The sequence below is a fragment of the Passer domesticus genome, chromosome 11 (genome assembly GCF_036417665.1).
Source record: "Passer domesticus isolate bPasDom1 chromosome 11, bPasDom1.hap1, whole genome shotgun sequence".
Lineage (NCBI taxonomy): Eukaryota > Metazoa > Chordata > Aves > Passeriformes > Passeridae > Passer > Passer domesticus.
Genome location: NC_087484.1, coordinates 15,571,842 through 15,594,522, shown reverse-complemented (window position 1 = coordinate 15,594,522; position 22,681 = coordinate 15,571,842). Strand labels below are relative to the sequence as shown.

The 22,681-nt window shown below is 39.9% G+C and overlaps 2 protein-coding genes across 4 annotated transcripts in view; one reads left to right on the top strand and one right to left on the bottom strand.

The window, feature by feature from the left end:
* Positions 1-3,760, bottom strand: part of COL4A4 (collagen type IV alpha 4 chain) — a 66,915-nt gene extending 63,155 nt beyond the window's left edge. The window contains exon 1 of the mRNA XM_064385936.1: positions 3,648-3,760. The gene's annotated coding sequence lies outside the window, so the exon portion shown is untranslated. The remainder of the gene's footprint in view (positions 1-3,647) is intronic.
* Positions 3,761-3,923: 163 nt separating this feature from the next.
* Positions 3,924-22,681, top strand: part of COL4A3 (collagen type IV alpha 3 chain) — a 57,990-nt gene continuing 39,232 nt past the window's right edge. The window contains exons 1-8 of one of the 3 annotated variants that reach the window (XM_064385934.1): positions 3,924-4,004; positions 14,871-14,927; positions 17,916-18,005; positions 19,814-19,858; positions 20,329-20,373; positions 20,667-20,729; positions 21,449-21,502; positions 22,352-22,378. In XM_064385934.1, the coding sequence (XP_064242004.1) occupies positions 3,924-4,004; positions 14,871-14,927; positions 17,916-18,005; positions 19,814-19,858; positions 20,329-20,373; positions 20,667-20,729; positions 21,449-21,502; positions 22,352-22,378 (462 nt within the window). Of the gene's footprint in view, positions 4,005-14,870; positions 14,928-17,413; positions 17,829-17,915; positions 18,006-19,813; positions 19,859-20,328; positions 20,374-20,666; positions 20,730-21,448; positions 21,503-22,351; positions 22,379-22,681 lie in introns of those variants that run through there. The other 2 variants (XM_064385933.1, XM_064385935.1) reach the window with 2 other exon arrangements.

Sequence of the window (22,681 nt, the reverse complement as noted above, 5' to 3'; positions counted from 1 at the left end):
GAGTAGGCAAAGCCACTCAGTTCCTGAGCAGGGAGTGAGGATGTGAAGCAGCAAACTGGCTGCTCTCTGATGCTGTTCAGGCAGCAGCAGTGTTTGTTAAACACATGAGAGTACAGTTCCTGAAACATTACTGTTTTGCTTTCTATTATTTATAGTGTGGCATCTTTCTAACCAGAACTAATCTATAAATAATATTGACTCCTGTGTGTATGCACAGTATATCCAAATCCCACAGTACTAAGAGGAGACTTTGGAAGCTGCTGTGCACTGACTGATGAATAAATAGCCTAAAGGCAGCCAGTCCATGCTGCAAGATCACTCTTTACATGTATTGTACAGTACTCCATTCATCTGTCAAATTCTTACAGTCTTGCTGTGCCCCAGTTCCCCATCTGTAAGAAAAGAAAAAAATAACAGCATCCCTAATAAAAAAAAATAATATTCCAACAGCATTCCTACCTCACTGATTTTTTACATTAGTAATAAAAACAATATAAGCAAAATTGTGAGGCAATAAAATATTGCAGGGACTGATTGCCTCAAATGGAAAATCCAAGTCATAAAGTGTTGAGACTTTGCAGAATTGTGTTCCTTTTGCCCACTATCTATCTCATTATTTAATTATCCAAACAGCTTCTGAAAATTAAGAAGAAAATAAAAAAGAAAATTATATTTGGTACATTTGCTTTGTATTAGCAGCAAAACTTTTATTTTCAAATTAAAATCCATTTTGATCCAACCCATTGACACAGTTTGAAATAATACTTAATGCATGAGTGGAAGACTTGCAACCCTCTGCTTGTTATTTTGTCATGGCTATCTAAACCTCATAATTTTCTGAACAAGTTGAATTGTTCAGTAGCTAATACAATAACAGAAAGAATACAAGGTTTTGTTTAGATTGATGGGTCAAATTGATCTCATTTTTTATGTTTTTGAAGCAATCACAACAGTTACCTCAATAAAATATCCACAGGATAACACACTCACTGCCACCAAAGGAATAGGTTTCACATGAGATCACCAAACCGCACCTCAGCCTCGGAAAACAGAAGGGGACAAGCTGGCACTATAACACAATCTAGATGTTTACTTTCTAGACAGGAATCAAGAAGCAAGACAATTTCATTCTCAGTAACTCTGCTAAAGAACAGGGGACATGAGCCATAGTTGGAGGCAGACACACAGCTACAGTTATTGAGGTAAAAAGAATTAGAGCTGTCCTAACTGTATTTTCATTACATCCAAAGGAAGCAACATCATGTGCAACAATACCACACAAGTTACAAAGTCAAGGATTCAGATCAGTTTTAATGTGGTTCTTTCATGGTTCTTTAATTAGGACAGTAATTTGAAGTCTGTGAACACATATGCTGTTTTCCATAGGACTTCTGCTTCATTCATGATGGACATATTTGGTACTCCCTCCATCCTTTCCAGTAAATCCTATTTTTTCATTTACAGTGTTCTATAAAACTTTGCACTTTGTACTAAATTCATACAGCTTTAATGTTTCCCACAAAAATATTCCTGAAAATAGTATTATTCTTTCTTTACCATAGAGAACCAAGGAAACAAAACCAAAGTTAAAATAATTAAGTATCAGTTACTGCAGAAAAAGACAAACTTTAATTAGATGCAGCTTTCAATTGCTTTCTAGAATTAAGGTTGATCTCCAGTGTTCAGGTACTGGCGCTTCTGTTGGGATTTTGTAAAGTAGCCCTACAGGCAGCTGCAGGTATTCATTTTGGCACAACTGATGCTAAGCTGGACAGCTGTTTAGACATAAAGATTGTCTGAGTTTGTAGCTCTCAGATAATATCATGGATTACAGCAGTATCAGCAGCACAGCGTGCATCAAGTTTCCACAGGCTCTCTGTGGATGGACACTGGCAATGGTGAGCAGGGGAGAGAACACCAGTGCCTGATCTTACCTTTGTAGCAGCTCAGTGCCGCTTTGGGGTCATGGATCTGTCCCAGAAACTCACATAAAAGCTTGTATGCTTCTATGTGACAATCTCAGAGTGCAACATTACTTGCTGTTTCTTAACTATAAACACACAAAACTCCCATTGAGCTGAGCCACTTAGCAGTCAGCTGCTCAAGGTTAGTGAAGGAGGTGGTTCTGCAAGTGAAGAGGATTCTTTTTAAATATTTTGCCTTTTTGATATATCTCCCTTGTTAGCACTTTCACATTTTTGCTTTGAGCTTGCTTTTTTTTTTTAGTTTCCACACAGGGTTTTCATAATTTGAAAACTGACTCAATATCTCTTTATTATAGCAGTATTTCATTCACTCAGTATTCTGCATCAGTTCTTTCATTGCCCCTAACAGTGATCTGCCTGCTTTCTTCTGTTTCTTCCAATAACTCATTGGCCTAGTATTCAACAGCTCTCCTTTTGAGTACTATCTTTGCAGTGAGATCCATGCTGGGGCATTTTGCATTGAAATTGATCACTCTCTTCCACTCTAGTCTCGCTACAGTGTAGTCATCATCAATCTGGCCTGAAACCAGGGGAATTCTTTCCTTTTCCCTCCATACCTTGGTGTCTATACCAGCTTGCTGTCACAGATGATGGACATTTTAGAGTCAAGTTGTTTTACCATGTTGCTGTGTGCAAGATCTTTGGTACTGAAGATAATGCTCACCTCCTCCTGAAGCATGTTCTTACTGGCACTACCAAACTTTTTGGAAAAGCAGCTTCTGCTAACTGGCTTTCACAGCAGATTTCATAAGAGGCTGAGTATGGTCTACTGAGCACAGATCCAGCTCTACTCTTGTGCCTGTCAGAGAAGCTGTTTTACAAAGCACTGTGGCTGGCTTTCTGCTCACAAAAGCCTTTAGATTTGTATTTCATTAATATTCCTAAATTAATATACATGTTTTATACAGTTGCTTTTGCTGTATTACTTCTAGTGCAAATCAAACCTGTAATATGGGATTTCCTGTGTAGCATCCATGAACACTACCGACAAGATAAGGCTGCTGTGGCTGGCACTGCCAGCACGCTTTCTAAGTTTGCACCTTCTCAAAACAGCACACAATTTGGTGAAAGTTCACCTGGAGCATGCAGCACTTCTGTCAATAACATAAATCTGACAAACTTTACACATTGCCGACACTTTACAAATCACAATTCTGTTCGAAAAAGCTTTTTATCATATTACATGGAAACCCTGGGGAGAAACATTTCTCGCTGCTTTCCATTTATGCGGTGGGGCAGCATTTTGTCCCCTCTGGGAGTTTGCTCCGTCTCAAAAAGAAAACACTCGAGGGAGCGGAAAGCGCTGCTGAGGGAACTCCCGTCCGTGCCGTGGAGCGCCCGGCAGCGGCGGGATGGCGCTGGGGGCCCCGGCTGCTGCCGCCGCCTTTCCCGGTACAGCACCGCTCTCGCCCGCTTTCCCCGTGCCCTCCTCCCCGACGGCACCCAGAGCCGACCCCGCTCCCGAGCGCAGCCCGTGCCTCGTCCGGGCGGGCCCGCCACCTGCGCCCTCACGGCGGCGCGGGCGGACGGAGCCAGCCGGCAGCCCGGGACACCCCAGCCGCTGTCCCGGGACGGGGCTGCCCCTCAGCGCTGCCCCTCACGCTGCCCCGTCCCGAGGAGCGCCGGCTGCCCCGCCCGGGGCTGCCCGTCCGCGGCGCTCACCTCAGCTCCCAGGCGGGAAAGCCCCCGACGCCTCGCTCACTCCATGCCCGCTGCGGACGGACGGACGGACAGGCGGGCGGCGGCTGCCAGCGCTGCCCAAGGCAGGACACGGGGGGGGGACGAGGGGGTGGAGGAGAGCGGTGGCCGGGGCGGGGCCGCCACCCGGGAGCGCCGAGGCGGGTGCGGAGGAACCCTGAGGCCAAAACCCACGGGAGGGCGGGAGGGGGGCAGAGTGGAAGCGGCCCGGGACGCCGCGCAGGCAGCGCCGAGGGGGGGATGGCCGGCGGGGGCTGCCCCGGCCGCCTGGCGCCGGTGCTGCTGCTCGCCCTGCTCTGGCCGGGCCGCGCCGCGGCGGAGGTGAGTGAGGGCCGGGACGGGCGGTGGCGCCGGGCCCCGCGGAGTCTGCGGCCGGCCCTGGGGCAGAGCGGGCTGCCTTGGCCGCTGGTGGGGAAGGAAAGGCGAATGCGTGTGTTTCAAATGATGCGCCTCGTATGCACGCCCGGGCAGGGCGAGGCGAGGTGAGGTGAGGCGCGTCTCGCCCAGCTGCGGGGCACCGCTACCTGGACACCTCTGCCGGGCGGGGATGAGCACGGGAGAGAAGGCCCTGCGTGGGGCACCGAGTCCCTGCTGGCCTCAGGAGCTTCGAGCTGAGGGGACGGCACGGGGCGGGATGGGGGCTCCGTCCCGTCAGCAGCCCGGAAAGCGCTGCGGAGGCCGGGCCTGCGGGCACGGGGGGTGCGGACGGCCAGCACGGAGCCGTGAGGGAGTGGATGGCCCCGAGGCAAACACCTCTGGACCACCCGTGCCACCCTCATGACAAAATCATTTCACAGACTTGTCTTTCACGCTTAATGACAAGTGTCCATCGCCGTTTGGTCAGTAATTTCTCCTAGATCATATTGTAGTCTTTTCTGTGTCTTTCTGCAGTGTCTGGTTATAACATTTGGACTGTACATTGCCAGCTGGGAGAAGAGCAGTCAGCTGTGAGGGTACACGGGCCAGTGTAGCTCTCAATACTTCTGGCAGTTACCAAACAGAAAACTGCCGGTTTCGGTGAATTTCTAGGAGACATCAAACACATGAAACTGACAGTTTTAGTGAATTTCAAGTTCTTTCTCCTGTAATAGTCAACAATCTTAATTTTTCCTTGTATGAGTAGGGCTCTAACACTGTTCATGAAAATCTTTACTGTCTCTCAAAATATTTTGAAGCTCACCTTTAGAAGGAAGAAATGTGATCTTGTACTTTGCTGTTGCTAAAGCAGAGCCACATTCTGCTACAGTTATCTGAAGCAGTCTAATTAGTAATAATGTTTCTTCTGAACTCATGCAGCTCTTTCACTCGCCCGTTCTGAGTAGAGTGTCTGGAATCAGCATAAGCGCCTCACCCAATATGTTGGGATTTTCATGGGACTCTAACTCCACTGGCAGTCAAGTTTAGTCATTTAACAAAGGTCTAATTGTTTTATTTGTAATGGAATTAAAATACCTCTTAGTTCTTATGTAGAACAGAGGTACCAGATCTATTTGCAAAGTATGTGTTTTCTGCAGAGTTGTTTCAGGCTCTGTCCAGATCTGGATGTGGAAGATGTGGAAGATTAACAACTCAAGACCTGTCTCTCTCTTCTGCTAAGTTTGCTGGGTTTTGTTCCATTCTCCTCTTCCTCTACTGATACCTGCCATCCATTGTCCTTGTTGCTCTGAAGAGGTGGATGTCATCATGTGGGCTTTTGGATGGCTTCAGTAAGCACAGGCTGTGTTCCAGAAATGCCCCCCCTCTACCACAACACACACACACTTTTTCTAAGCCTCTCTTCGGCAGTTTTATCTAAACTCCTAATTAAATGTTAGTGGCACTGTAATTGACATGAAGTAATTGATGAATAAATCATTGCATCTTGGCTAAACTGTTCATTGCAGAGAAATAGTACAGTTAATGTTCTAAAATCATGCTGCACTTTCATGTAGAAATAAATTGATGTTTGACCAGCAAGCAATACTTCTGCTGTTTGCATCAATTAAAACATGTTTCAGCATGGAACATTTTAGGTGTAGTTTATTTCTGAACACACAAAAGGAAATTAGTCATTTGTGCCTGCTGCTGTTTATACAGCAAATTTTAGTCCTTGCAGCTCTTCACAGAGTCCAGATTTCTCTGCCCTTAGGAGGCTGAACTTTCTGGCACCTGCTAGGGAGTATTATTGTCTGCATTCTTGGCCACTGGCATGCTCTAATCACATCTTCTGAAAACTCAGCAGAAGTAGCATCTTCCCATGTCAAAGGCTTTTCAGCTTCTTTGATGAGCTTCTTTCTTCCTTGACTTCAAATAGTGGTGTTGTAATTCTTCAGATTTTTCTGCTGTTCATTTTAATATTTTAGAATCGTCATCATAAATATTTTTCTCACAGGGTACAAGATTCTTCCTAGTCTTCATCTTTTTTCATTGAGAAAAAAAATGGATTTGCTTTTTCATTGTTTATTTTTGTCTAACAGCACCTGGAACTGATAGTGACTTGGTGCAAATGTACAGTTCAATTAACTCTCTTAAGTGTGTCCTGTCTTGATACCATTTATGTACTTCTCTTATATCTTCAAATTAAATACTAATCTAAAAATATTCCCTGAAATTTATTGTTTCAAATTACATGTTGTTTCAATTTTTCCTAATAGGAAAAATACCTTGGTCAAGTTCATTAGTACTCAATCAATATTGTGGCATTGATCATTTTTATGATGACATCATGTTAGTATTTGTTCAGAACAGGATAAACAGAGTTTCTACTTCAGCAAGATTATTTGCTTGCAAGTTAGCTGCACCTCATCTTACCAGCACTTTTTAATTTGTGTTGTAAATACTGACACAATGTTTATTAGTTAACAGGATTAAATCAGGTGCACCTTGTTGTGGTTTTGCCTCCATCATGACATTTCATTTTTTTATCATGCACTGGTGGCAAAGGAGGGGGCATAACAACCTTGGTGACTGTAAGACTTGGGAAGATCTGTTTTGCATCCTCTTCCTCACTCATATAGTCTGTGACTAGATGCAAGAGTTCATATTTCACAACTAATTTAATTTCTTACAAATGTTAGAATTTGCATGCAAGTACTTAGAATTAATCTCCTTTGCTTCCTAATAGCAGTATTTTTTTCCTAATTATATGCAACCTATATTGCTGTCACAAGTAGATCTTAATACATGGCTCTGGAAGGGGAAAATTATGTTCTAGTTCAGCCCATGGCCATCTCCAAGGCTGGCAAGAATGGCATGCAGACTTTTTTTGACCAGGAATCAAAGTGTTGGAGGCACCAAGTGTCATGGTGAGACTGTCCCTTTTCTGACAGCCTTTGGAAGCACCCAGGTTCTTTGTTGCACAAGCAGCTGAGAAGGGAAATGTGCACCTGAATATACAAGAGAGTTCACAGAGCATGTTAGAAAAACAAGTCCTTTATGAAGTGATTTGGTTAATGTGATCCTGGCTCTGAAGTCAAGGAGGGTGTTACTCTGAGAACTGGGTCCAACTTCTGCTAGACTCTTCTGCTCCTGATTGCCTCTACATTTATTGTAATTCAGCCATCACCTCCGTAGGGAAACAGGCCAGTGTCACAGCACTGCAGAGCAAGGCTTTTCCTCCTGAGCCAAGAGAGGCAGCATAAATTAGCAGGGTTACCCTAATGTTTGTGCATCAAAATTGATGGCTTTCTGCTGGTTTGCAGCACCTTGCTCTGATGGCCACAAAATGTGAAGTGTGCCTATGTGTGTGCTGCATCTTACAACTGAAAGATGAACCTGCTTAGATGGCCCAAGTAAACACCTGTAAAAATTGGACTGTTGACACCTGACGCCTTTTCTAGAAAACCTACAAGACAAATACACACTTAAGCAAAAGTCTGTAATTCAAGTTATTTTGCTGGCTGAATAATGCCGTTAAAATTCTTAGAGTGGGCAGGTTCTGTCTTCACTGCTTTGCATTTCATAGAGATCGAATCATTTTATTTATGATCTGTGCTAGCAGTCTCTTCTGCAATACCTAGAGCTGGCTTGATATAACAGATCTTTGAAACAAAATACTTTGCTATTAAGTGCAACTAGTATGGGATGTCCGGTCATCTGTTTTACTGTCACATTCTCACCTTACTGCCTAACAAAGTAATACTAGAAGTATGCTGGCATGGATTACAGGAGCCTAGGAGGAAGGTGAAATGCAAAAAAGACTTTTTCCTTAACTGTTTGCAGCCCCAGTCTCACAGTCACACCAGAAAAGTTCCATTTTGTCACAGCTAATATATTTTTAGCTCCATTTTCATTATTTGTCTTACCCATTTTGTGATAGGATACAAGTCTCACAGGTTTACAGGTTTTCCATTTTGCCTGGCTTAGTGAAGAGCTTTTAGCTAGGGCTTTGTGCTGCATTTTTCCACAGGCTATTTTGGAGGAAGCTGCAGGAAGAAGTGACCTTTAATTTTTTTTTTAATCTGTGAAATCACAGAACCTTTCAAATAAAGAAAAACCAAAGCATGAGCAATAAGCCTTCTTTGAACAAGCTACTGTTGCTTTCATTGCTATTTGCACCACTAAACAGAAGATGCACACCAGGAATTTTATGAACATACAAATATACAGGCCTGAGGAGATGAAAATTTTAGTGAATACCATTCCCACACTCAACAGCTGGGAAGAAATACAAAATTGTTAGTTAATACAAACCATATTGTGGTAGGTAAGCAAAAATTCACTAGTTAAATGGTGTGTATTCTTTGTTATTAGATTGCTCTTTTAAGGTGATTGTTAGGAAGGAAGAATACGGATGAATAAGCTGATTAAACACCCTTAAGAATTTGCTACACAAAACAAAATAGTGTGGCCTGAATTGCTTAGTCTTTTTTTCCTTGGAGAAAAGAAAATATTTATTTCTGTTGTCCCCATGTTCTCTTCAAGGTCAGGAGAAGAAACCAACGACAGAGATGAAGTTCATGGCTCCATCTTTGTAGATTTTACACATCTGAATATATCAGGAACAGTTTGGTTCCATTTCGGATAGACCTTATCACAGCGACTTCAACCCTAGTGAAATTATTTGTAGAGTAAGGTATTAGTCATTACAAACCTAAATGTAAATATATTCTGGGGTTTAGGAGAAGAAAAAGTATCATTTTCTTTGTCTAAAGAGAGAGAAATTCTGTATCTTCTCTTTATAGACCAAAAGTAATTTACACACACACAACCTCCCCAAAACAGGAGATTGAGAGCCTCAACACGCAGCTTTCCAAAACTGCACACAACATAGCAGCTCTATTTGTATAGATACTGAGTAATTTTAGGCAATGTCTACATAATAGGCCTTAGTGGCCATCGCTACAGAGCTCACAAATCACTTGAGTTTGTGAAAACCCAGTGTGCTTGTTTTGCATTAAAACATTTTATCTGTTTTATCCTAAGGCAATGGTGAAGACATGGGGCAAAGTGAAGATTCTAAGCCCTGTTCTCATACTTCACTGATAATGAGTTGGAGAGAAGGGAGAAGCCCAGTAGAATTAGTTGTGCTGTATCTGCTTGAAGAAGAGTATGGTTGGCACCATGGGAGTTGCATATGCAACACACCTCCAATGACAGTGGTGTGTTTTCTGTATGAACAGCTATGTTACAGTGGTTTCTGAGAACTTTTGTACAAACAGGCTTATTCACAGAAAAAAATAAAAGAGATAGGCTGTACAGTAAGTATATCAACAGAAAAAGAAGCAAGAGATATTAGAAATTCTCTGAAAATTTTGTTTTCATCTGACTTACACTGTTTAACCTAAGGTTTATGTTACTGCTTTTTTATTGTGGTAAGTGTAGATACTTATGAGAGATTTGTCTAACACTACAAAACTCTTGTTATGCAAAGTTCTTAACCAACAGGGTTTTGCTATAAAAAGTAAGATCTTTTTCAAAGTGCTTTCAACCTCTGAAGTGAAAAAAGGGGCTCATACACATGTTCCCCTTGGCATAATAGAAAGTTGTTTAAATGTTCGCATACAGAATCTTCTTCCATTTCTTTCTACATGTCATTTACCTCAGCTGGTTTGAAATACCATTATAAACAAGTCTTTATATTACATGAATGAGCAAAACCCTCCTAAAAGAACTCATACCAGTTTACAATTAAGGATTTAAAGTAAGGATATTCTTACCAAGTTCAGATAAAAATGTGTGTTAACATCATGTCACCATGAATTGTGTATCTGTAAATTAAACACAAAGTCCTGCTTCTGTGAAGTGTTATGTTTTCCTATGACCACAAATGTTTAGGACTCCTCTCCTGCACCTCACACTGAAAGCAGCACATAGGCAGTAATACAAGGCCTGTGTCACCAACAGGGTATTTTGATTCAACAGCTATTCCCTGAGCAAGGTTCCCATTACAGGTGTTTATTGGAGCTTATTCAACAGCTGCACTGCCTGCAGCATAACACTTGTCTCCTGCTCTGTCTTTTAGGTCCAGGCTCTCTGTGCTGGGTGCTATTGACCAGGCCATTTATTAGTTCAGTTACAGGTGTATTTCTTTATTATGGAAAATCTGAGTGAAATAATTTTCTGAGTGAAATAATTCTCATCCTGTGCTAGGATGAAATTCAACTGGTAAGCAAAATGCTGTGAATTGTGATAGCATACATGGCTGTTAACAGGAGTCTTCTAAGGTAGGAATGTCTGGCTGCCTTCCAGTTCACAAGTGACTACACAATGTTTCAGGGTTTGGGAACTGACATATTTTCCTTCATCTCATCATCTCCTATTTCTGCTCTATGTTGTCTATACTTATTGAAGGCTTAATAATTTGGTTTTGCTGTACTGGTCCAGAAATCACTAAAAAAACACAAAGTTCTTAGTGGTCTTTGATAATTTTAATTAATTCATGTTTGATGCTTAGAATGCATGAAAAACTTTTAGTATACAGATTCTAATTGTGAGACTGGTATTTTGTTTTGATAGCAATGTTTTGGAGTGAGGGGACCTCATTCTCCAGGACCTTGCACGCTCCATGGTGATTTGCAGTTGTGCAGCATGAGGAATATGCTGCCAGGGTCACGTATCCACCTTGTCTAGCTAGAATTCCTGACTGTGCTAATCTAGATAAGTGTCTTAATACAGGTGCATCAGAAGAAAAAGATTTTCTTTATACAGCTTTTCTCACACTGGGAACCTTTTTCTGTAAAGCTCTGCCTTCAGATCCTCTTGGGCAGGTTAGGATGAATTTTCATAACTGTAACTGTATCCAAGCTAGAAACTCTAGCTACCACCATAATGTTCTTCAGAAAGTGCAACATTTAACATATGTGCAGCATACCTACCCCAACACAAATCTGCAGTGCAGATAAATGGTAGGGCAAAACTTTCCACTGCTTGTAATCACAATGTATTACTCCCACCTTTATTAGATGCAATAGAAAACAGGTAGTAGAGAATGATTGAAATGGGCCTTTTGAAGTTTTAAGCACTATATTAACATCAACTGCTGGAGCAGGCTTATTCTATGTGCTCAGTTGTGATTTATAGATGCAGCTGGGATGTGTAAAGTGATTGCTCTGCACTGAGACAGCCCAGGAAGAATTCAAGAATCTCCATGTGTCAGCAGCCTTGAAAATTCATAATCAAGATTTAAAGGGGCTGGCTCACTGATACGTAATTTTTAATAAGTATTGGCATTTAACAGAAAGTACAGAAAACTTGTAATTAGCTGATAAGTTGTTTCCACTTAGGTCCACTGTGATGACATGCATATTTTTAGGCTGCTCAGGATATCATTAATGAGCAGAAAGATGGAAAAGAATAAAAAAGTGGCATCACAGACAAATAGATATTATCCAGCAAATCTTGTTCCACATACTAATTAGTGATTCTTTAAGTTAGGAGATAAAGATCTAATGGCAGGATAGGTGAGATGCTAATAAGTATCAAGTTTAAATGAAAAATTAGTTGTGCATTTTAAAAAATAAATCTGATCAGCAGTTACAACAACCAGTGAAGGAAAGCAACAGCTTCATGACCCACTTGAGAGACACCTGGGCTATTTTTACTGTCCACAGTAATTAATGGATATCACTTGCACTGCTTTTAATTCATTTTAAAATACCTCATATTGCACAGTCATCTTTCATTTATGTTAACCAGGATTTACTTTGGGCATCAGTGGAGTTCAGCCATGAAATGAAAGACCAGTCAGGTCAAAAGCACAAACTTAAACCCTACTTCAGCCACTTTACTATATTCCTACACAATACATTTAATTTCATCTCAGCTTTCATCTCATTGTCCTTATTACTCATCCTGTGTGGTTTTAGGTCTGAAATATACTTAAAGAATATGGTGCTTGTTTCCTACAGCAACATATTTTGCTGCCTTTCTGTCCTGAATCCAGTATTTTTAATACAAATATGTATTTTGAAATTGTAGCTGAGCTACTCTGATCTTCTCTGGATCTGGAAAAACAAAGAAATACTCTGACAGTTCTGTCATTGTATATATCATTCAAAAAAGAGATCAGTGGAGAAATATGGATCATCCTCACTTTGGCTCTGTTCCTCTGTACTCCACCTTCCTGCCTTTAAACTGTTCCTGGCTGGACTGTGTTGCCCCACCAGTGTGAGACAGCACTCAGAGCCTGTGCTAGTGACAGAATAGGAAGGCTGCCATTGCTTGCTCCTCTACTTACATTAAGACTTTGTCACATCCTTTGGCATATTCATGTTTGATAACATCTCTAAATACATTCTCTGACATTCTGCAGGTAACCAGTGCTACTGGCCAGGTGCTGAGAACTGTGTAAGATTCTCTCCACTGCAGTGCTGGAGTGGCAGTGCCATGCTCAATCTACATTAACCTTTGTATGGGTGACACCACAGCCTGTAGTGTGTTATTTCTTTCTTCTTTCTGTGACATTTCTTTGAGGAATTATGTGAAGGAGAGGACTGGAATACTTTCTAAGCAGTTGGTTAAGTTACTCTCTGAATCAGGGGCAGGAAGAGGTCAGAACCCCATAGAATCCCACCCCATAGTGTAGGAAGAGAATTCAGTGTTATAGATGAGATTGCACCCACTGAACAAAACATTAACCAGTGCAGTAAATGTGCCTCGACATGTACTACTGGAATTATGTATCTGTTTAATATAACACTGTAACTATCACTAGAAACACTTTGGAGAAGAGCTCCTCTGTAAATTACTCCACGTGCTGTGGGGCTTTAATTTTGGTTCATTGGTGAATTGATTTGATATTCACACAATGATATGGCTGTATTCTTTGACCTAGATTTTAGATCAAAAATATTCTTCATCTAAATATTTGAAAGAAATGTAAATTATTACAATGAAAATCACAAAACCAAAAAACATGCAGTAAACCTGTGGCTTTGGTTAATATGCTTACTTATATAGATGTTATTGTGAGAATTTTGAATAAACAGTTAATACCTAATATTCAGTTTCCTTATCTTATAACCTGGAAACATCATATTGTGTTTTTATGATCCTTTGATAAAGGAGCTGCAGGCATCTTGGAAGGATGTGAAAGCATCCTGCAGTATAAGTGAGCAATGATTTTTTTGGTTCAAAGCTCCTGTACAGAAGGCGTAATCTAATCTTACATAAAAAATCATATGCCAAAACATTTAGTATTATCCAGCTAACTGACTGTGTAATGTTAAATCATTGGTCTTTTCAGTTCAGTTTAGAGTGATATGTGTACACAGAAAGACCTAAATAGATCTGAAAGCTTACTAATGGCGAATTAAACACATTCTAAGCATTCTGACTTCTTGAAGAGCACAGGCTCTCTTTCTTTCAATAGTTTATTAACTTAGATTAATTGTATAATTTTCTACATGTTCATGCATTTCTCTTCACATTGGATCATCTTTGATTACAAGATAAAAGAGTTTGTTCTGTATCTGTACACATCAAATCTTCTGCAGATTATACCTGTTATGGGAGAGTAATTTCATTTTTGGATTTCTCTACATGTCCTGAAAACTGTGCTTTGCATACAGATGCTGGAAAGATCTGCTTCTCGTTTGCTTTCACAGGCAGGAATAAGGTACAACTCCATGAGGGTCTATAGACTTACAATGGTATATATCTGTGTATACATCTTACCTTGAGCAACTGTCCTTCTTATATTGCTTAGCAGACCTCCACCAATAAGCAGTTTTGAAGAGAATGCTTTGGGATGCAAGGTACTGTCATTGAATAAGGAACAAGAAAATCAGTTGTCTTATAAACTACCCCAAATTTATTTTGAGATATACATCACTTTATCCTCTTGTATTGATGCTTAAAGGCTTAAGATATCTGTCATATAACTGACTTTATGAATTTACATTATCCAGTGCCAGACTGATTGATCTCACCAAGGAGAAATCAGGATACTGTTTGTTGTTAATTCTGCACTAGTTCTTATTCTCGTATCCCTGATGATATAATCCTATTGATTAATATAATAGTAAAGGTAGCATAGTTAGATGGTTTCTGTTTCACATGATACCTTTGTTGTCCAAATTTCTAATGCAGTACCACTTGAATTCTAGCTGTCAGATCACTGTAAGAGTGAGTCTTCTTTAAGTATAACAAAGAATTAACTATTTAATATTTGCAACTCTTTAGAAATCTAACTTGAAACATCAAGTAGCCACCTCTTGATCTGTCTATAAATCAGCGGCAGACACAATAATTTCTTGAGGATTTGCCTTTCATAGTCGACGGATTATAATTTCTGCTTTATTTTATAAATAAATGTTGAAGTATGTGTTCACTGGCGGAATGCCCCCTGCAGCTGTTTTTAAATTGATAGATGGCATCATCTCACCTAAGTTCAGCCATCTAAAAGACAAGCAGCAACTGTCAGGAATTGTCAAGTCCATAGAGAGCAGCAACTACTTGCAGCATCTTTCCGCCATCATAAAACAAGCATAAAAGTTACAAATTTGAAACACTGTGACTGTTGTAATGTGAGAAACTGTGCGGGGCAGTTAATTCTCGCTAATGCTCTTATTTGTCTCAACAGACAATACAGAGGAATAATGAGCTCTTTGCCACTGTTGGGAATTGCCTCTTCATAAACAATTTTTTTAAGTTGTATTATTTGTGAAATAATTACTTACTGAAATCACTGAGATCTTACTTGCCTCTCTCCAAACAACTCAATGAGAAAAAGAACTGTAATATAAAGTTTGTGTTTTTGTTTTTCAGAACTGTGTATGCAAAGGTAAAAGTCCCTGCTTTTGTGATAGCACAAAAGGTAGCAAGGTAAGAACAGATATATTTTCATTTTTGAATATTAGCTTATATACTTGGAAATTGTTGGAAGATTAATTCAGTTGATACAGTGAGTGAATGTAGTGCATGATGGTATTTTACCAACAGAGTCTACAGAGAATGATTGCCTTACAAATTTCTGTTAACTTTGGGGAAACTCTTTAACTAAGCCTTTTCAACTGATTTTTTTTTTTAGTGCATTATTATGTTTACAGCACTGTACGATGTTTGGACACCAGCAGAACAACTGCCCAAAACCACCATGTCTCTTTCACTAACTCCTAACAAATGCCATTACCTTAGTAGCTGTTTTCCTGTTATAAATTTCATAGTACCATCAGGAGTCTCATGTTCAGTGCTTCCCTCTTTCCATCTCTGGACCCTGCCTGCCCCCCTTTGCCACTTCCTGAAAGAAAGCTGCACACACTGGCATCAAACAGATAAACTTCTTGTGGATCAAGCAGGGGATGAGTTTCTGGGTCCTAATCACAAACACTTTGCCAGCACTGAAGGAACAGCAAATCCATCAGCAGTAAGAGATCCACAGCTCTGCCTGTTGCCAACAGCAGCTTGGCAGAGGCTCTGGGTGGCTTTTAGACAAACCTGAATTACACAAATGCCAAAAATTCTTTGGAACTCCTGCTCGCAGTTGAAAGAACAACTGATTCACAAATGAAAGGGGCATTATTGAAGAAGTCAGGGATGCAATTTAGGTGAGCCATGAACACAGAAGTTGCCATACTAAACCTTATCAACCATACTAAACCTTATCAACCTTTCAGACATCTATGAAGATCTAGGATTATGATTAGTCCCACTGATTGGTCTCATCTGCTTTTATATGAAGTTGGAAAAAATTTATCTGGAAGTAAATATGCTGATTATTAAAATATATATTAATAAGTGAGAAAGGAGAATACTAATATTTTTTGTAAAATCTCCCTGTTTATTTTTCATATTACTAATTGGTCTAACCTGACTTTGTCCTAAACAGTGAAATTGAACAGTGAAATTTCAATTTCACTGTTTAGGACAGTATTGAAAACCTAGAAAAAAATAAGCTGCCCACTAAAAGAGAAATATTAATAGGAATGGACACCCACAACTTGACTTTATCAGTTCCATGGAAAACAACTGAGCAATTTGTGGCTAAGAGTAAATAATTGTTTAGACTGACGAAGTTTTACATGCAGAAAATCAGGATAATGACATTAATCATCATGTTTTGGTCATTATCCAGCGTTTAGAATTCTCCAGCCTGAAAATCCTCTGGTCTTGTTGATCTGCAAAGAAGAAAGTGTGGCTAAAATTGCCTTTTCTGTAGAGAGGGCGGTGAAGCTGTCAGGAGAGCACAGTGCTGCTCTGGATTGAGGCAGGTCGAGGAGTTTGATTTTCCTGGGAGCTGGCCCCGAACCCCCTCCAGCGGCTCATCCTGGGATAGCAATCCTCCCCTACCTTGGGATGCTGCTACAGAACATACAATAGAAATAAATTATTTTTTATAAAAAGCTATGCCGATTTATTATATAGCTCTCACACACACTTTATAATGCAATTCTTATTTTGTATGTGTCAAACTATTATGGGATTACCTTCTATCTTGAGAGATACAAATATATATAATTATTATTTTTAAATTTTTTATTTCATTCAGAAGCCTTGGGATTTTGAGAAGTGAGAATTGGTGCAGAGAAAAGTCAGAATATTTTGGCTTCCCAGAGACATCTCTTGGCTCCTGTCTTGTACATCAAATAAGACACTCAAACTTTGTCACAACAAAATTTCACATGCTTTCTTTGTATAACTTTGTATAAAGCAATAGGAAAATTGGCTCTGAGAGAACTGAAAATCCCATTCTCTCTCTCCTATGTCATGTTGTGATATAAAAGGTCTTGAACCAGCAGCTCTTCTCTGATGTAAAAATGAGCATGCTAAATTGCTGTCTCTGAAGGGCTGAAACACTTTTTCCATGAGCTTCCAGGCTTGAAACACTTTATTTAGACCAAGTTAAGACTTGCATCTTATATATTTAACTAAAAAACTGGAAATGCCCCTTTCACTCTAGTTTATGTATTTGAATTTGATCTTTAAAAAAAAACAAAACAAAAAAAAAAATGAAAAAGTAAATTGGTGTCATAATCTCTGAGATCCAGAAAAATTTAAGATATGTGTCATGTAAAGCAAGGGGTTTTTAGTCTGTCTGAATGGTTTTGTTGCATTTGACTCCCACTGTCTTCTTCCTTGGCTTTCATGAAGAGAGATTGATGGTTTGGAACTAACCTTGCTATACAGCAGAAGCTGTAGGCACACAGTTTGTGGTGATTGGGATGGGCTGGCCCAGCTCATCCCCAGTGGGCACAGCTGTGAGCAGCAGGTGAGCAGCACTGACAGCAATGAGCCATGGAGTGCCCAGGGGCACTGAGCAACCACCAAAGGGAGCAGAGGGCACACAGGGGCAGGGCATCAGCATGAGGGGATAAAAGGCTGGGACAAAGAACAAGAAGGGATGGCTCTTGAAGCTTTCTGATGTGGTGTGGTGTTACTCAGTATGGGCTGAAGCTTTCTGAATTGTGTGATGATACTCTGTGTATTATGGCTGTCTCAACTGTGGCATGTGCTGTGGCATATGCTGTGACAAGTGGCCATTAAGTTTCTCAATTTGTGTTGCTAAACATAATATAGCAATATTAACAAGGAATATGTATCAGCTGCTTTCTTAAACTTTCCATGCTGTCAGCTAGCTTCTGTACTCTGAGTACTGTCTTGTGCTCTGATAATTCAGCTGGAATTATGAGCACATGGAGCTGTGTCAGCCCAGATGGACCACAAAAACAGGTCAGTGTGGGCAAGGGCAGTGGATGCAGCTTTTCTGCAGCAGCACAAAACCAAGAGGTACTTGGTAATACATGCTTCAGAAATAAGCTATCAAAAGGGGAATTTATGGATATTTGAAGAGTTTAATTTTCTCAATGTTTGCAGGGAGAAAAAGGCTTTCCTGGTGTTCCAGGTCCACCTGGTCAAAGAGGCTTTCCTGGTCCAGAAGGGCCTCCAGGGCCACAGGGACCAAAGGTAGGTATGTATGTGAGACAGAGAGGTACAGAAAAACTACTGTGCTTGACAGTTAAAGTTAGCTATGGCTTTGTAGACAATTCTGTTTTACAAAACCAAACCAAAACGTGTCTCAGAGCTTCCCATTTGGTAGGGATGTTGTTTGGTCACCAGCTGCAAGGGTCATTTTGACTATATAAGAGTAAGGCTGATATGACCATGGGCTTTTGTTGTCAGCTGTCCATTGGCCAGTGCTAAAGCAGCTGAATTAAATCGCCAGAGACAATGAACATGGGTCTAGACAGATTTATGCAGCATACCTCAGTTTTTGTCTTAGTATTGATTAACATCTTGACATTTGTTGCTGAAAAGAAAGTAAACAAGCTACTAATGAGGCAAATATAACAAACAGATTTAAGGAAATTTGAAGAGAAAAGTGTTTTTTCACATAAGTCTTGGTCTGTTTAGGACATACCTGGTTGCCTGCAGTATGGAGGGAGGGGCTTCAGTGACCTGAGCTTGCTTTCTTTCCTGTATGCCTAACTGAGGCTGAATATGAATTTTCAGTAACTCCTGCATGAGTAGAAAAAACAAAAAATTGTGCATTAAAAGTGTTTTATGCATATTTTGTCTTGAGGAACAGTAATCTTGCTGTTATCAATAAATTCACTCTGGTGAATAACTTATTTTTTGTCTAAATATAGTGTGAACTCAGCCATAGTGTAAATCAGGAAGGCACTGCCTTATGTCTAGGACCTTCATTAATATGGCTACAGCACTTAACTATACCTTTAACCAAATGAGTTTTATCATTTTCATTGAAGTATTGTTGCATTATTCTGTCCTATCTTATTTTTGCAATACTTTCTGGTAGTGATACTCATGTAGATGTGATACATGTTGATGAGGCTTTTATCTGAACTCATTGAAGCGTTTAGTACAACATTTCTCTTCCAGTAAGTGATAATAATTCTACAAGAATGGCAAAAAGTAAGGCTAATTTATCTAGCAAGAAGATCTCTGTTAGCTTGAATTGCCATGTGTTGTAATGTGTGCTAGTTAGCCTCTCCTCTCCAATGCCTCTACATTATCTGAAATGGAATGTGGCCCAGGATTTTCCATTTCCTTTCTGGGAACGGTAAAGTTTTCTTGCTAGTACTAAAGCTCTAAGCATCTTGAAAGAATTCCGGCACGTTCTGTGCAGATGGTCCAGCGTCACTGCATTCTTTGCTGGCTTCTTTCAGTCTTGTTCCCCCATCCTGCTTGGCCCCCTTCCAAGCTTCCTTTCCATGCTCAACAGTGCAGGTTAGAGTACATACATCTATCTGATAGACATCACCTGTATCTGGGAGCCTTCCAGCTTTTTTCTCACAGGGAAGCACCTCCAGGTCTCAGTTTGACCAAATCCACGGAAACTACTTTCTCAACATACATGGTTATTTGTTTGGACCTACGATGAGATATATTTTTCCACTATGAGGGTGGTGAGACACTGAACAGGTTCCCCACCCCTGAAAGTTCAAGACCAAGTTTGATGAGGTTTTTAGCAACACTTTCTAGTCAAAGGTCCCTTCCAGCTTGAAGTATTCTGTGATACATACCCTGTAAACACTGAAAGGGAAGGAAAGACACCACAATTCATGCAACTTGTATGAAATTCTTGTTTCCTTTTTTGGCTGTAATAGGCCATTGATTTATTTATTTATATGGCTGGTTCTGTGTGCACATTTTGGTATTTATATTGAAAATATTGTCTGTCCTGTTGACATTTATGTGCTCTTTTTCAATTGAAATGTACTGAAAGACATCCCTTTCCATTTTTGATCTAGGGTTCTCCAGGGCTTACAGGCTTAGTTGGACCCAAAGGTATACGAGTAAGTGTTTGTATTTTAAACAAACTTACATGTATTAAATGTCATGCTAATTGCCAACTTGGTTCAATAATTTGAGAAAATAAAAGCAAAACACCGTCTGATTTCAAAGTATGGTTAAAATTTATTACATGGTCTGTGCACTAGTATCACTTATTTTTAGAACTTTTGCCCTTTTTGCTGCACCTTACATCCAAGGTTGTTGCTGTATGTATTCAATATTTGGGTGTGCAGTGAAAAAGTCAGACTAGGTTACCACAAAGAGTTGTTTGGTTTTTGCTGTGGGCAAAACCAGTGTGTATTACCTGTGTGTAACCATTATGCTTGATTCACAGTCAGAAGAGTTAAGGAGGTAGTGATATTTTAATAGAATCATACTTGCATTCATTCTTATGACTGTAATCAAAGAAAAATTGCCTAATGAGCTTTTGTTTAATATTCATAATGTTATTTCTCTGGTTTCATATCATTAGGGAGTCCCAGGAATACCTGGATTTTCAGGTCCTCCAGGCCTTCCTGTAAGTAAAAATGAAACTGATTTAACCATTTCTCTCTTACTTCAGTCTTTAGTGCACAATTATCCTCAGCTCAATGTGCTCACTCTAGTCTCAACATCAGCATTGTTGCTGTCAATTGGCCTAGAGATAAAAATCTTGGCATCAGCAATTCTTACTCACTGTAATGATTTAAGAACACATTGTAATCTGTCAAGTCTTGTGAACATTGCTCCAACAAAAACTCTTTCAGTGTTTCTGTGAGGCAATATGAATGTACAAAAACAAAGCTTATGTCAACTCTGTGCTTCTTTTAGGGTGAACCAGGAACTGTTGGTCCTCCTGGTCTCCCAGGTGTTCCAGGATGCAATGGCACAAAGGTACAAACCAAGCTGATTGTTCTGGACATTGCATTTGGCTGTGCTTGGGAATGCCCAAAAAGTGTTCTAAATTTCCCCCCAGTCTACAACAACTTTGACTTGTTTTGCTTTGTGACTTTATCGGCTAGAAAAACTTGTGTCATGGGACCAGAGAAAGCAGAAGTGCTACCTTTTTGTGCAAAATAAATACTTAAATAATACATTCTAATGGGCCTTGCTAGAAGATAAGAATAACATTTGATATTTTGACAGATAGTACTTTTTTCATTAAATCCAGGAGACCTAATCAGTTTTGTCCAAGGTGTCCTTTTGTTGCAGTGGGTTATAAAGGAGATACTTAATCCATTTTATTTTGCCAGTATCTAGCTTGCAGTTGGCAATTCATAAACCCTGAAAGTAATTAAGTGAAAAGGCTCAATGTTAAGGAGCAGATTTACCAGGTTTTCTTTGCTCTGTGAACATTCTGAAAGAGGGAGTCAGAATAATGCCTACTACAGAAAATCATCGATCTCTAGTGAAACTCTGAACTAATCTGAACCATCTAGGAAAGAAGTCAAGCTGCATAAAATGCAAGAAAAATCCTCTTCTAGCAAAACACAGTGATCATGAACTCACAGTTCATTTAGTGTGATAGCATAGAAAACTTCTGTGATCACTTGACAAAATCAGGCCAAATAATAAACCAAAGATGCATTAACAATCGCTGTTACCACTTTCAGGGTGACCAAGGGTTTCCAGGTCCTCCAGGTCGAAGAGGTGCTCCAGGCCTCCCAGTAAGTGTGACATTCATGATTGTGTGCATTCCCACCACGTAAAGCCAGTCCCAGAAGGAGAATAAAGCCTCATGTTAGCTCATACTGACAATAGTTGAAATATGTTGGTAACCCCATTTTATTAGTATGAAAACTGTGTGATGAGACCAAAGTTGAAAGTAATGCTTTGTCTGCATGTTTGGTCTCAACTTAGCTAGTGACTGCATGAAATTCATTGACTGGAGTTAGCTGTCATGGGATACTCATGAAGATTTACCACCTACCTCTAAAAGTGTCCAGGATATTGGACACTTTTAGAGGTAATCTAAATGAACTGAAACTGAAATCTCCCAGATTGCAGTTTCAGTTCATGCCTAAGTATCTTTGAGGAAATAATGGCTTAATTAAGTCAGTAAGAACCAGGAATTAAACCCAGAACTTCTCACTCTGGGCACACTGCTTTAATCCCAGGATTTGGGTTTTTTTCACTGAGAAATGTGTTTGAAAGAGAAACTTTTAAACAAATGGAAAAGGAATGCTGCCTTTTGAGTTCCATTGGCTTCACATCTAATAACTTTTAAATATTATCTTTATTTTGCCAGCTTTGCTGATTTTATTTATTCATTTATTAAGACCAGGATTCAAACCTGTTCTGCCTTCATTTGTAGTGTTGTACCTGTGAGATTGACTATTTTATATAATATGTCCTTTCTTCTTAAATTAAAGTCTGGTCCAGTAAATATAAACCTGGCTATGCACCTTCTTAATGAAAATAACTCACCTGAAGAGCCCCAAGCTTAGACACTACTTAGAGTGTGTGTGTCTTATTTCAGTACTCTTATTTTTCTGTTTCAATATGATTCTTCCTAGGGAGTTGCTGGTATCAAAGGAGAGAAGGTCAGTTTTTTGCAAGATATTACATGAAATATTTATTGGTTATCCACAGTTTGTGTGTATGTTTGTTGCTCTTTATATCTCCATTCATGGGAAACAGAAGGTTTACCTTCCAGAAGAAGCAACCACAAAGTTTGGTACTTCCTTTGTCCTAGTAGCATTCACCTCAGGTTGCAAAATGGTCTGTAATTTTTTCCCTCAAATTACTGTTACTGCCTGTTATTAATTTAACACTTTCAAGCACACAAAGAACTAAGCTTCTCCCCCAAGCAGTTTATGAATTCATATAAAGATTTGCAGATGCAC